At 42.5% G+C, this 13,766-nt stretch overlaps 1 protein-coding gene across 1 annotated transcript in view; it reads left to right on the forward strand.

Annotated features, from left to right (window-relative positions):
- cacna1ab (calcium channel, voltage-dependent, P/Q type, alpha 1A subunit, b) overlaps positions 1 to 13,766 on the forward strand; it is a 225,545-nt gene that overhangs the window by 57,237 nt on the left and 154,542 nt on the right. The window contains 1 exon segment of the mRNA XM_034187775.1: positions 995 to 1,134. Within this exon segment, the coding sequence (XP_034043666.1) occupies positions 995 to 1,134 (140 nt within the window).

Below are 13,766 nucleotides of genomic sequence, written 5' to 3' on the forward strand. Positions count from 1 at the left end.
GTGTCGTCTGCTCTCTGTAAATCCGAGCCATCACGTTCCAACAGCAGCTCAAAAACTTCGTTTTTGGACGGAGCAGGTTCTTTTCCCTCTGTGTGTCAGTCACTGGGATTTTTCTGTTTTGCTTATACTGTAAGTGTGTCACACACTGAAAAATGCCAAAAATCACCGACTGAAACATTTTCCAGAAATGCACCTGCTAACGTTCAGAGTGAGAGAAATAAAATACATCAGAGATCACTATTTATTAGCACGTGTATGCAGAGACACTTACAACCATGAGTACTTTTATGTTGTCTTACTAACTGGGACGTTAAAAAATGTGAGACGTGTCCTTTAAGGAAGGAAGATGAATTGTGAGATTTTTTAAAAATTATGTTAAATGTAAAATATGATCATGTTTAAAGGTAAAATGTAGATGAAACTGTCCACAACATGAGTCAAATGTATGCTTTTAATGCACAGAAGAATATTCATTAATAAAAAGAAACAGTAGCACCAACCTCCATAAGCTACTTGATGCACCTCCCTGTATTTATTTTATTTTATTTTTTTATTTTTTTTTTTTTTGAGGGTAATTGTGCCAACATGGCCAAAATATGAGGTTCACTGGTCATCACCTGCATCCACCAGAACCCCAGAATTTCAGAGTTGAACAAGTAGTCATTTTTTATGGATTTGCTTATGGAATTTTGTGGACCCACTCACTGAACTCCATGAATCCTGTGCTTGTTCTACTATTTGTAAGGAATATTTTATTTTATGAATTAATTGACGCAGTCAGCAATTTAATGGATAAATGGCAAAGCATTGTGAATATGGTTAAAGTAGTTTTCGACAATGTCACCTGACATTTTGTTGTTCCTGTATAAATAAATGAAAAAGCCTTTGCTACAGTAAAATATACATTTCAGAAATGCCCAAACTCAGAATGTGCCCCCCCCCCCCCCCCAGCACTTTCTTCTTCTCCTCTTCTTCTGCTCCTCTAACCCCACAGGAGGAGACAGAGCCATACTTCATAGCCATTTTCTGCTTTGAGTCGGGGATAAAGATCCTGGCTCTGGGTTTCGCCTTACATAAGGGCTCCTACCTGAGGAACGGCTGGAATGTCATGGACTTTGTGGTTGTGCTCACCGGGTGAGTCTATGTCACTTCTAACAATTTTTGAGTGAAAAAAAAAAAAATAAAAAAAATAAATATATATATATATATATATATATATATATATATATATAGGTGTGTGTGTGTGTGTGTGTGCGCATGTGTGCGTGTGTATAGTCATTCAGTACAGATCTGGCTACAGTTAAGATATCCTGAATATTTTTTCTTTGATTTGATAAAGCCTGAAGATCCTTTGCTGAAGCGTTGCTGAAGACGCCTCCATGGCTGTTTGCAACAGAAGCTGCAATTATGTTTATATTTATCTTACACTTACATCAACATCTGGCATATACCACAATTACTGGATTCACGGATTTGCAGCATAGTGCTGTTTATTCCAGGATCTATTGTGTTGAGGTGGTGCATTTGACAAATAGTGGGTCACATGAGAGAAACACTGGTGCTAACTGCAGTTTATGCTGATGGGTTTGACAAATGTAATTTTTATTGCTAATAAAAGCACAACAGTCTTAAGGTGAAGGTTAAGGTAAACTGAATGTTAGAGTCCGGGTCAGGCTAAGGTTAAGGTTAGAGGATGTCAGCACTGGGTAATTACAAGTCGATTTCTGATGAAGATCTCGTTCTGTAAGACCAGTTATCTACAATTAACTGGAAATGGTTCCGTGGTGAGCAGGACAGTGGGATGATGGTGAGGCTAAGGTAAGCTTCTCACGGTATAATCGGACTTTTTAAAAAGTTTTTTTATATTTTGTATGCACGTTTCCCTCTCTAGGGACCGTTTCCATGCTACCAGACACTTCTAGTGATACTTTTGCCTGTTCATTGGTGACAAGAAGTGGTTTACTCTGAGTGGTTTTAGCTTGCTCATTGCCATAATCGGTTAGCCTTTGACAGTTTTTGTGTTCTATATAAACACTGGAGTGATTAAAATAGTTTTTGTCCAAAGTGAAAATATGAATTCCGCAGCTTCTAAAAGTAGAGCCCAAGTTGGTAAATGCTGATCATCAACTTTAAAACTAACTATTTGCTTTAAGGTGTTGAAAAATGGCCTCAGACAGCCTCTTCTGAGGGTGGTGTGTCTGTGAAAAAGACCAACACACAACTTTAGTCTGCAAAAAAAAAAAAAAAAATTGGGAGAATAAACTCAAAATGTCTTTGCAGCTGGCTGCCTTAATTTTTTTATTGAATTTACTTGAAAATTGTTGGGTTTGACAGTGTTTTAAGGCCGTGTTGGGAAAATGAGGCCTTTTGCCTTCCAGAATAAGTCATTATTTTTCAGAAAGGGTTTAATGTTCCCTGTTATTTTTGAGTGTGATGCGTGTAGGCAGGTATTATTAGCGGCTGTGTGAGTATGTTTGTTCTGTGATCTAAATATGGAAAGTTGAGTCAGAGCAGATGAGAATGGGGGATGGCTGAGATGCTAAAAAATTCTGGTGTTTGTAAAGAGAGAATACAGATTGTGCAAAAGTCTTAAACACCATAGTGCTTCTGCACAAAAAAGTTATTGGTAGTTAGTAAAAGATCAAGTTCAAAGTTTAGTCTCTTAAATTAAAAAATACTGATTGTATCTTGTGTATTTTATAAAGAAGTATATAAAACAAAATAGATCCCTTCAAGTTAATTAAACTTGATGGTTTTGTAGATTTACAGTCCATTAAATGCTCCCATCATAGGCGGTTCTATGCTGGGGTTTAATGGGGCTGCCATCCCCCATGTCAAATTACAGTCACCCCACCAAAAGCCCATCAGAAAATTAACAACTGACAAAAAAAAAAATCTGTTTTCAGCCTCAGATTATCACCACTCTCACTGTTCCCTGACTCGTTCTTAAAACATCTCATTTCAATAGCAGTGGCTTCTCTTTATAAGGAAAACTAGAGATAATAAAATGGGTATTTGACAGTTGATTAGCAGTTTGTAATTAATAAAATAAAATAAAAGTAATATTTATTTATTTATTTATTTATTTATTTATTTATTTGATGGATTAGGATAAAGGTAGTTTATGCTTTATGTATCAGTTTACAAAATCTGTAATCCCAGAGTTAGAAAATCTGCCCTGATGAGTTTTATTTTTCAGATTAGTAGAAGAAAAGTTGCAGCTGTTTTAACGTTATCATCATGTCGACGCTCATCAGACTCCTGAGTTGAGGTGAAACGACTGTGTGTGCGTCTTCTGGCAGCCTCACACTGGCTCAGACACAGCAGAGGCCTCGTCTGACAAGGTGTGCTTATGATCAGAGCCACGCCCCCGCAGTCGCCATCCTCCTTTAATGCGGACACACACACACATGCACGCAAACATGTGCACCCACACACTGAGGCAGATCAGAGCAGCACTGCAGGGAGCTGCAACCAGGGCACAGAGAAATGTCAGTCCGCTGAGAGACAGGGGGCACGTTTGTTGTTATGGCAATAGCTGAAAGACTGGGAGAGAGAGAGACACTCCTTTAAAGAGAGAGAGAGGAGAACAGTCCAAAAGACAGAAACAGGAGATAGAATTTACTGTGACCATATTAGCGGTGAAGAAACTGATGAAGATCATAATGTCATCAAGTCCAAGTTTTGATGTGTCACAAAGGTAAGGGAAAGAAACAGGAGTGCCAGTGAGATTCCACAGGATTTTACTGTTGTGACACAAGCTGCCTCAGGAGTGTCACTCTGGTGTCACAAGCTGCCACTGAAGTTCCACAGGAATGCCACTCGGGTGACACAGGCTGCCACAGGAGTGCCACTGAGGTACCGCAGGCTGTCACAGGAGTGCCACTGGGGTATCACATTGTGGTGCCATATTAGTGCTACTGAGGTGCCACTGTGGTGCCACAGGCTTTCACAATTGTGGCATTCAGGTGTCACAGGCTGGCACAGGAGTATCAATGCAGTGCCACATCCTCCCACTACAGTGCCACAGGCTGCCACCAAGATGCCACAGGGTAACACATAAGTGCCACAAAGGTGTCACAGGCTGCCACAGGAGTACAACTGGGGTGTCACAGGCTGCCGTTGTAAAATACAAACTAATTTTAACACTGCAGCAAATGTTTATAATCTCATTCAAATTAGTCTTAAATCACCTCTCTTAATGTTGATAAATTTAATTTAAGACTCAAGTAGAGTTGATTTAAAACCACTTTGTACTAGACTATACACAGTTGCTCCAGTGTTAATTTAACACTCCAGCATGTATTTGTGCAACTGGAAATGCAGAAATCCATTTGTGTGTCTGCACAGAAGTGAGTGATCTGACAGTATGTGTGTTTACAGTAAGGGGAACCTGGTCATTGGACAGGACTTTAGAGCAGGACTTTGGTGGTCGAAGGTGCAAATGCTTTCTGTTGACGGTTTATTTCAGTACACCGGCTCTGTGCCCGATCACACCTCATTTTTAGACTAACACACCCACAGGAGTGCAGGTGGTATTGTGATTTAGAGGATGCGGGTGCATGTGGTGAAAATAGCAACTGTGTCTGGTGGAGACTGGCAGTGGCACTCGCACTGGGCTTTGCAGTGGGTGTAAGATACAGCCCAAAATGTCAAAAGCATCATGTTGTGCACTGAACATGGGTCTGCTTTTGGATGGATGGAGAGAAAGTGTGAATAGACAGACAGAAGGAAAAGATAGAGGGATTCCTCAGATGAAGACTTGAGCAGCAGCAGAGTGGAGCTGTACTACTGCAGCTTGATAATCAAGGGAAGGAAAGGAGGAGGAGGAAGAGGAGAACACGTGACCATCTCTCTTTGCTCCCCTGGGCTCTGGATAACAGGACAGAGAGAGAATGTAAGACGGGATTGTTTATTAAAGAACACAAGAGAGGGATGGAGAGGAGGAGGAGATAAAGCAAGACGGAGGAAGAAGGAGGGGGAGTGATGTGTGGTGCGTATAGGGGTGGAGGGAGTGATATATGGAGAACGACAGAGAGACAGCACGAAAGGTTTGGAGGAAGGATGGGAAGAGGAGGGAAGGAGAAGATGGAGATGGCGGGAGGTGAAGGGGAATAAAATGCTGCTGAGAGAGCGAGAGAGTGAGCGAGTGAGAGAGGGAGAGAGAGAGAAAGAGAGAGAGCGCTGCAGTAACCTGCTTTTCTCTGCTGCTCATGATCAATCACTCAGCACAGCCTACATAAGAGTCTGCTGTTATCTTATGGTGCACAAATACTCACATCCACGCCGCATTTATCCACCGTACTCACCCAGCGGGGCCCCGCCCACTTTTCTGCTTCCACTTACAGGCTTTACATCAAGTCTATTTAAACAAAGTACCAGCTGTGAAGAACAACAAAGGAAAACAAAGTTTGTGTAGTTCAAGCAATTTTACAATAAATATACCTGGTGTTGGCATTAAGTAGTTGCTCGAGAAATACTGTGTTTATTTGTACACAGCACTGTGTCCTCAAGGTTTCCATGAGTGCAGCAGGTATATGGTCAAAATGGGAAAAATGTGCAGTTTAACAAGTTTTTTAGTGCATCCATGCCAGGTTCTCATGGCATCTAAAGCACTCGCACTAGTTTCTTAAAGTGCCCATTATGGTGTGTGCATCATGTCCAGTGCACTCTTACTGTGACTAATCAGATTGTGTCACACAATCACCCTGTTCTCACTGCGTCCATCTGATCCTTTTTCCTTCAGTCAACTAGTCTGCAATTGTTAGCTGTCCGTGGTGCTGATCAGACACTGCATCATCAGCACCATGGACAGCTCACTTCCAGGAGCTCTTAATAGTTTGTAAATAGAACAAAAAATAGAAATGTTTGCAGTTATGTTTGTAGAAAACACTTGACTCTTCCAGATCATAATCAGGCATAATCAATAAAAGCGCTGGTGTGATGACCTGGATCCAAGATTTAAATTCCCGTTGAGACATCAGGGATCTGCTGCAAACGTGTGAAAGCTCTGAAAGAATGTGTTAATAACATAATGCAGGCTTCTACTCAGGTGTCAAAACCCAACCGCTTGTTCACATCATGAGACTTTGGGTAACGGATCAAGTAGGGCATTGCCTGCAGGGGTGAAAAATGATGGGGACCTTGTGAAGACACAACAGGAGCCCTGAACATGAGATGACTAATGTGGCACTGATGAAACAAGAAGTCTTCAAAGGTGCCTCAGGCAGAGGTGATGCTTGTAACCCAGTGGCAGTGAAAGTGATAAAGACTGCAGCAGGTCCTCAAACCCAGATCGTCTGGGATTTCCCAGCTATAGAGCCAAAATAAGGATCTGTTAAGGACCATGTGTTTGTCTCTATGCAACATTCTCATGCTAAACAAACCCATGCACAGACACCTCTAGGTTGACCCTGGATCTAAATATCCCAACTGGGAACCAATTAAAACCAATCGTTCTCACCAGCGAGAGATTACCAGGACAATTTATTTGTCTTTTGGAGTCAACCTGAACAAATACAATTGTTAGTGTATGTTTCCCCCCCAAGGTCCAAGTATTACTTCATAATGGATCAGATGCTTTCTTTTATGTCAACACAGTCAACATCAGTGTTCATGTGAGGGTTTTTTTGGGGGGGGTGGGGGGGGGGCATTTTACCATTTCTGAGGTGTGATGTGAAAATAATTTGGCTTTGGTGGCCACCAGACCTAGCCTTTAGAAATCCTACAAGGTTATTTCAAGCCACATGCAACTCCTACCACACTTTTAATGTCCATCATGCCTGTCATGATGAGACTATTCCCGGCAACAAGTCCAGCTGTGTCCAGCAGGGGGAAGTCAGGTATAAAGACACTATAACAATACTTTTCTACCTACTGGTACCAGATCAACTCAACTCAATTCCACTTGCTTTAGTACCAGGTGCCTCTAGTTCTACTGCCGATTGTCAGAACCCTTGTAGGATTGTAGGAACCCATAGCTATGCTCATGAAAATGAATGTGCCTTACAGTCCACACAGTGCTACTTACCTCATCAAACTCTAAAGTGAGCACCAAGTTGTCTTTAGTCTTATTTCTTGCACAATGATGATGCAGTGAGTCATGATTCAGTAATCTGCAGTGTTTTCATGTTACCTTTTGGTATCGCCTCAGCTCACCTGGAACTGCTACAGAGGCAATACCAAAAACAAGACCAGGTACTAGGTAGATGCCCATCACATTCTCACACAGAACTCATCACATTTTGACATAAAACCGTCAACATCAATATGTGACAAGATGGGTAGCCCCTTCATGTCATTTGGAAATGCTAACCCTAACCTTAACCATAACCCAAACACACACACACAGTAGAGAAGCTTAAATCTTTGACTGGACTGGGTTGCTTGACGTGAGGACGTTTCGCTTCTAATTGCAGAACCTTCCTCAGCTAAATTTCTTGCTCTGGTAGTCTGACTTCTGTCTTGACTCTTGTAGAGAAGAATAACAGAAGCCAGCAAAAACTGGAGTTTTACACCTAACCAGACCCCTCCTACCGAGAGGCAGACTGTTGGCTAGTAACTAACAATTGCTCTAATTAGCACCTATTGTACTCTAGTTAGCACCCTCCTAATGACAGGGCAGCTGTCCCTCCTAACGATGAAAATGACGCCTCTCCTGATGACTCTCCTGATGACGTGAATGACTCATTACCATGAACAAAAGATTGAAACTGCTTTCACCTGAGTACCCCATTGTAAACAGGGGACAAAGCGTGCCTCAGACCGCCTCACCGGTTAAGGCTGGGTTTCAGCTGTTTCACATGCAATGCTTCTTTCACTCCCCTCTCAAACCATTTCTTTTCTCTGGCTAAGATTTTAACTTCCTTGTCCTCAAATGTGTGGTTAGCATCTTTAAGGTGGAGATGAACTGCAGACTGAGGTCCACTGGCGCCCTCTCTGCGGTGCTGGTATAGCCTTTTGTGCAACAACTGCTTAGTCTCACCTATGTATGTTTCTTACAGTTTTCCTGACATCTGATAGAATACACTACATTGCTCTGTTTGTAACTAGGGATCCTGTGCTTAGGGTGAACTAATTTCTGTCTCAAGGTGTTAACAGGTTTAAAGTAAACTGGGATTTTGTACTGTCTGAAGATCCTCTGTAGTTTTTCCCCTACTCCTGCTAAATAAGGGAGAGACACTCCTCTTCTTCTTGGCTCCATCTCCTGTGTGTTTGGTCTCTTTGTTCTTTGGGACTTCTGAACTTTATCCAGGGACCATCGTGGGTACCCACATACTGTGAGGGCTTTCCGTACATGTTGTTGTTCTTTAGCCCTTCCCTCTGTAGTTGTGGGCACCTATGGGGCTCTGTGTTGAAGCGTCCTGATCACCCTCTCCTCCTCAACACAGATCCCTACAGGTGCCCACAAATGTTATTAACTGCTTCTGTTATTCTTCTCTACAAGAGTCAAGACAGAAGTCAGACTACCACAGCAAGAATTTTATCTGAGGAAGCTTCTGTGATTCGAAGCGAAACATTCTCGTGTCGAGCAACCCAGTCCAGTCAAAGATTCAAGCTTCTCTACTATGGAAACCACCTGGACAACTGAGAGTCTTCACAGAAACACACACACAGCATTTTTTCAGTTATTGTAGTAGTTTTGTCCCACTTAGAAATATCATTCTGTAAAAGCAAAGCAAAGAAAAAAATGCAACATTGAAAACCTGATTGCTGGTCTGGCACCAAAAAAACAAGAAGCAAACTGCAGGTTCCAGCTATAGGCACAGGAACAGGATCAGGCGTTGCAGCAGTAGCACCGTGTTGCACAGCTTTATGCCTCATGTGCTTCTTGTAGCGCCACCTGCAGGACATTTTTAGCCACTTTATTGACACAATAAGCTAATTCTTCAGGATGATGCTCGGCCAGTTTAACGGTTTCATACTGTGGAAATTAAGAAAACCCCCTGCAGCCTTTAGGCCCTTGTTGTAGCTTTGCATTAGTGTGGACTGTGTGAGTCGTGACTGAGAAGGTTTCTACCACTGTGCATGTGCGTGCATGCAAGCACAGACTTAATTCTTGTCAAACACACTGCAGACAGAGATACTTGATGCAGAGAAGAAATAACGAGAGGAAAAAGGGAACACAGTGACAAGTGTGTTTAGTATTCATGGATGACAGTGTATCGATTACTGTGACATCACGGCCGTCATCGAATCTTTTACAGTCGACTCTGTGCCAGTCAGTGAGGTGATGCCACAGATGTCCTCATGCCTCTCCTTAATGGATCTTCACAGAGTCACTGCTCAAAATAGACCTTTCAGTATTGGAAATTCTGTTTCATGCAGGAAGGTCATAATAAGACAGTTTGAACAGCTGAATGCAAAAGACCCGACTGGTTCGTGCATCTCCAAAACAACACTTATGAGCATTTCCCCAATGAGTCTTTTTGTATCTGTGTCTGAAAGAATGAGGCTGAATTGAAATAGCCAGCACAAAGACTTTACTTGTACACAATATAGGTGTTTCCAAGCCATCACTCTCCAGGTTAGAAGCATCAAGTAATTATTCTTTATCAGGGCAGCTTGTCATCAGTCTGTGGGTGCCGAATGTCAGATGGGTTTCTATGACTACTGAATGTAATGCTTGACTCCTTGGCTACACCCAGTCCATGGTATAATGTATACGGTATAAGGTATACTGTAATCCTTGATGTCATCTTTTTACTGCTGGTAATTCACAGAGTCAGATTAAGGTCTGGGCTCTGGCTGGACCACTCAAGGACATTCACAGAGTTGTCCTGAAGCCACTCCTTTGATATCTTGGCTGTGTGTTTAGGGTCATTGTCCTGCTGAAAGATGAACTGTCGCCCCAGTCTGAGGTCAAGAGCGCTCTGGAGCAGGTTTTCATCCAGGATGTCTGTACATTGCTGCATTCATCTTTCCCTCATTCCTGACTAGTCTCCCAGTTCCTGCTGCTTAAAAACATCCCCACAGCATGATGCTGCCACCACCATGCTTCACTGTAGGGATGGTGCCTGGTTTCCTCCAAACATGACTTCTGGCATTCACACCAAAGAGTTCAATCTTTGTCTCATCAGAGCAGAGAATGTTGTTTCTCCTGGACTGAGAGTCCTTCAGGTGCCTTTTGTCAAACTCCAGGTGAGCTGCCATGTGCTTTTTACTAAGGAGTGGCTTCCATCTGGCCACTCTACCATAGAGGTCTGATTGGTGGATTGCTGCAGAGATGGTTGTCCTTCTGGAAGGTTCTCCTCTTTCCACAGAGGAATGTTGGAGCTCTGATAGAGTGACTGTCAGGATCTTGGTCACCTCCCTGACTAAAGCCCTTCTCCCCTGCTAGTCCTGGTGGATCTGAACTAATTCCATTTACAGATGATGGAGGTTACTGTGCTCATTGGGACCTTCAATGCAGCAGAAATGTTTCTGTACCCTTTTCCAGATTTGTGCCTTGAGACAGTCCTGGCTTGGAGGCATATTTCTTTGACTTCATGTTTGGTTTGTGCTCTGACTGTCAACTGTGGGACCTTATATGTAGACAGGTGTGTGTCTTTCCAAATCATGTCCAATCAACTGAATTTACCCCAGGTGGACTTAAATTGAGCTGTAGAAACATCTCAAGGATGACCAGTGGAAACAGGAAGCACCTGAGCTCAATTTTGAGTTTCATGGCAAAACTGTAAACCTGTGAATAGTTATGAATCATTATGGGGTATTGTATGTAGAATTTTGCAGGAAAAAATTAATTTACTCTATTTTGGAATAAGGCTGTAACATAACAAAATGTGGAAAAAGTGAAACACAGACAGTGAATAGTTTCTGGATGCACTGTCACGCATCTCTTAATTGCTGGTCTTTGATCCTGATTGCTGGGGTTGGATCCACATCACTTGTCTTTGATCCTGACCTGAGATATTTAGTGTGGAACTTTGATCATAATCTTTGGCTGTCATGTTTTTGTTGCCACCTGTCTGTCTGCCTCGCTGCTGTCTGCCTGTCTTTCTGTCTGTCTGTCCGTCTTGCACTGAACCTGTAAAATACTATAAACACAATTTACACATGATTAAGGGATTAAATAGTTAATGAAAGACTATATTTAAAAAGGACCACCTTCATTTCTCCTCCTCATCCTTTCACTTGTTCACACATGAATTCATGTTAGACAGAAGGGAAGTTGAAGAGAAGAAGCGATGGGGAGGGAGGAGGGACATTGAGTCAGGGTGGAGATGGAAAGAGAGCGAGTGAGTCCATCAGTTGAATGTTAGCAGTCTGCTGAAATCAGCAATAATGTGAGAGCCAGAAAATGGGGAGGAAGAAGAGGATGAGGAATGTGGTCAGAATGAGAGTGCTTCAAATCTGCCTCTGCCAATGTCGAGGATAGAAACACAAAAGCAGTGGATGGAGAGATAAAGGAATGAAGAGAGAAAAGGAATCTCTGTTTTTGATTAAGTGTACGGTGGGGGGAGGGGTAGGTGGGAGAGGGAGTGACAGAACATGGTGGGAAGACTTCCAAACCCCAAAAAGATAGTCCTTCACCCAGGAAGTGGACTCTCCCATGATAAGAAAGAGATCAGGCTGTATCACCTTAACCATGCACATTGGATTTGAGAGGTGCTGCCCGGTGTGATGCTGCACAATGTCCCGTATCTGTAGGAGGGCGGCGGGGTGGGAGTGGGGGGGTAGACCTTGGGTTACTGGGAGACCATGAGGCAGGCGGAATGAAATGTTGGTCTGATGTAGCCACTGCTGCCGTCACGTAGGTTGGTGCTTTTTTTTCTGGTTGCTTCCCCAATCAGGTATGTTCTGTTGCCCGGCTGATTCTCCAACCACCATCTACCCTTTTCTGTCTCTGATGAAGAACCTTACCTATTGGTAGGTTGCTGACACTGGATGGTTAACAAACCAGAACAAGTATGTAAATGAAACAAACCATTAATGCAATCAGCAGACTGAATGTCTCAACCAGAGGAGCTAATGTAACGGTATAAAGGAGGGGGGTGTGTTCGGTGACTAACCCTTAGGCTCCAAAACCGAAAGACGTTCTAGTGTCAGATGCTGGACGTTTGAATTTTAGCCTGATGGGCTGCCCCCCGTGCTGGTGATTGTGAGTTTGAATCCAGACACAATGCAGGTTACGCAAACATCCCTCAAAATTCAAATGCATCAAAGGATCCTACAGCAGGTGACTCATATGTCGAACTGGGTTCGATTCCCGGTCACGCTGCCACTCTGTGTCTTTGGATAAGACACATCTGCGTTGTCTCAGTTCACTCAGGGGAACCTGGCCTTTGCTGGGGGAGTAACCTGGCATCCCCGGAAGTCATATACTATCATCTACTTCATGCTATTGAATCAGGGGACAGGCACCGGCAACAGTGAGCCTCAGGCCCAACATAGACTCATTTAAAGCAGGGGTGGGCATCGAGGGCCGGGACACTGCAGGTTTTCCATGCAACCATTCACCTCAGCAGGTGGGTTGCTGATGAGCTTCTCCTCTGACATAAACACCTGGTTGTCAATGAAATCACCTGCTGAGACACCTGATCATTAATGAAATCACCTGCTGAGGTGACTGGTTGCACGGAAAACCTGCAGTGTCTTGGCCCTTTATGGCACATGATTGCCCACCCCTGATTTAAAGGGTCCCTGCCACGGCATGACATTTTTACATATTCTTGAAAAATAAAAAAAAGCTTTTTCCACATGTTGTCTTTGTTTTTTACCATAAAATTACACTGAACAAGGATTTAGACATTTCGTTACCCATCTGAGGATTTGAATTTACCGCCTCTGAGTTGACCTACTTTTTCACTGCAACGGATGTGACGTCAGACGAGTAAATGTGTCACAGCGCTGCTCTGTTTACCTATATAGCAGACACGGAGAGCGAAGGCATAGTGAGCGATTATAGTGAAGATTTAAGTGACATATTAATTGTTTTTGAAGAAGATGAGGAAGTTTCTGATGAAGAGATTAACGGTGTAAATAATGAGGGGCCCAAACCGTGTATGTTCCAGCCAAACGCGACAGAAAGAGGATGTGAAGTGCAACTGTCAGCTGACATCAACAACAGCGCTGTGGATATAAGCTGCTTACAAAACACAGAATGGTTTGTTCACTCACCACCTTTTCTTATAAATTATCATTTATTCCTGGCACGGTGTGTTTGTGTATAAAAAAATTATTTCAGCAGCACAGCGTGCTTAAATTCAGGAGTTTGTTCTAAAATCACTGAAAATAAAGTTTCTGTATATATTTAATCATTTATAAGTCAGTTTCTTGTGATTGCTAATTCTTCACATTTTATTCAAAGCAAATGATTGCTAATCTTTATCTGAAAAGCTGTAGACCCACATGGGATGGGAAAAAAGATTACTAAATAAACAAAAAATTTACTTCTATATCTGTTGTCAAATTTTATCAGGCATAATGTTGTAGAAAAATGTTTATGCTAAATGGAGACTTTCCTGTTTAAAATACACATACAGAACATCTGTAATCATAAATTGTATCACATCTGATCTACTTTGAATGAACAGACGTCTGAACAAAAAACAGGCGGTTCAGTTTACATGCATATGTATAGTTGGAAAACACAAAAATGTCAATGTTCTGTTTTTTTTTTCAGGTGGTCATGTGAACACAGTCAGCCGATGCCACTCATGATCGAGCCTCCTTCTCATATCAGGGTCAGCTTTGCAGGTAAGTTGTCTATGTTATCTCAATAACACCCTAACTTTCAAACAGCATTTTGTTATGTATATAAGCAA

Source organism: Thalassophryne amazonica, chromosome 15, assembly GCF_902500255.1.
Source record: "Thalassophryne amazonica chromosome 15, fThaAma1.1, whole genome shotgun sequence".
Classification (NCBI taxonomy): Eukaryota; Metazoa; Chordata; class Actinopteri; order Batrachoidiformes; family Batrachoididae; genus Thalassophryne; species Thalassophryne amazonica.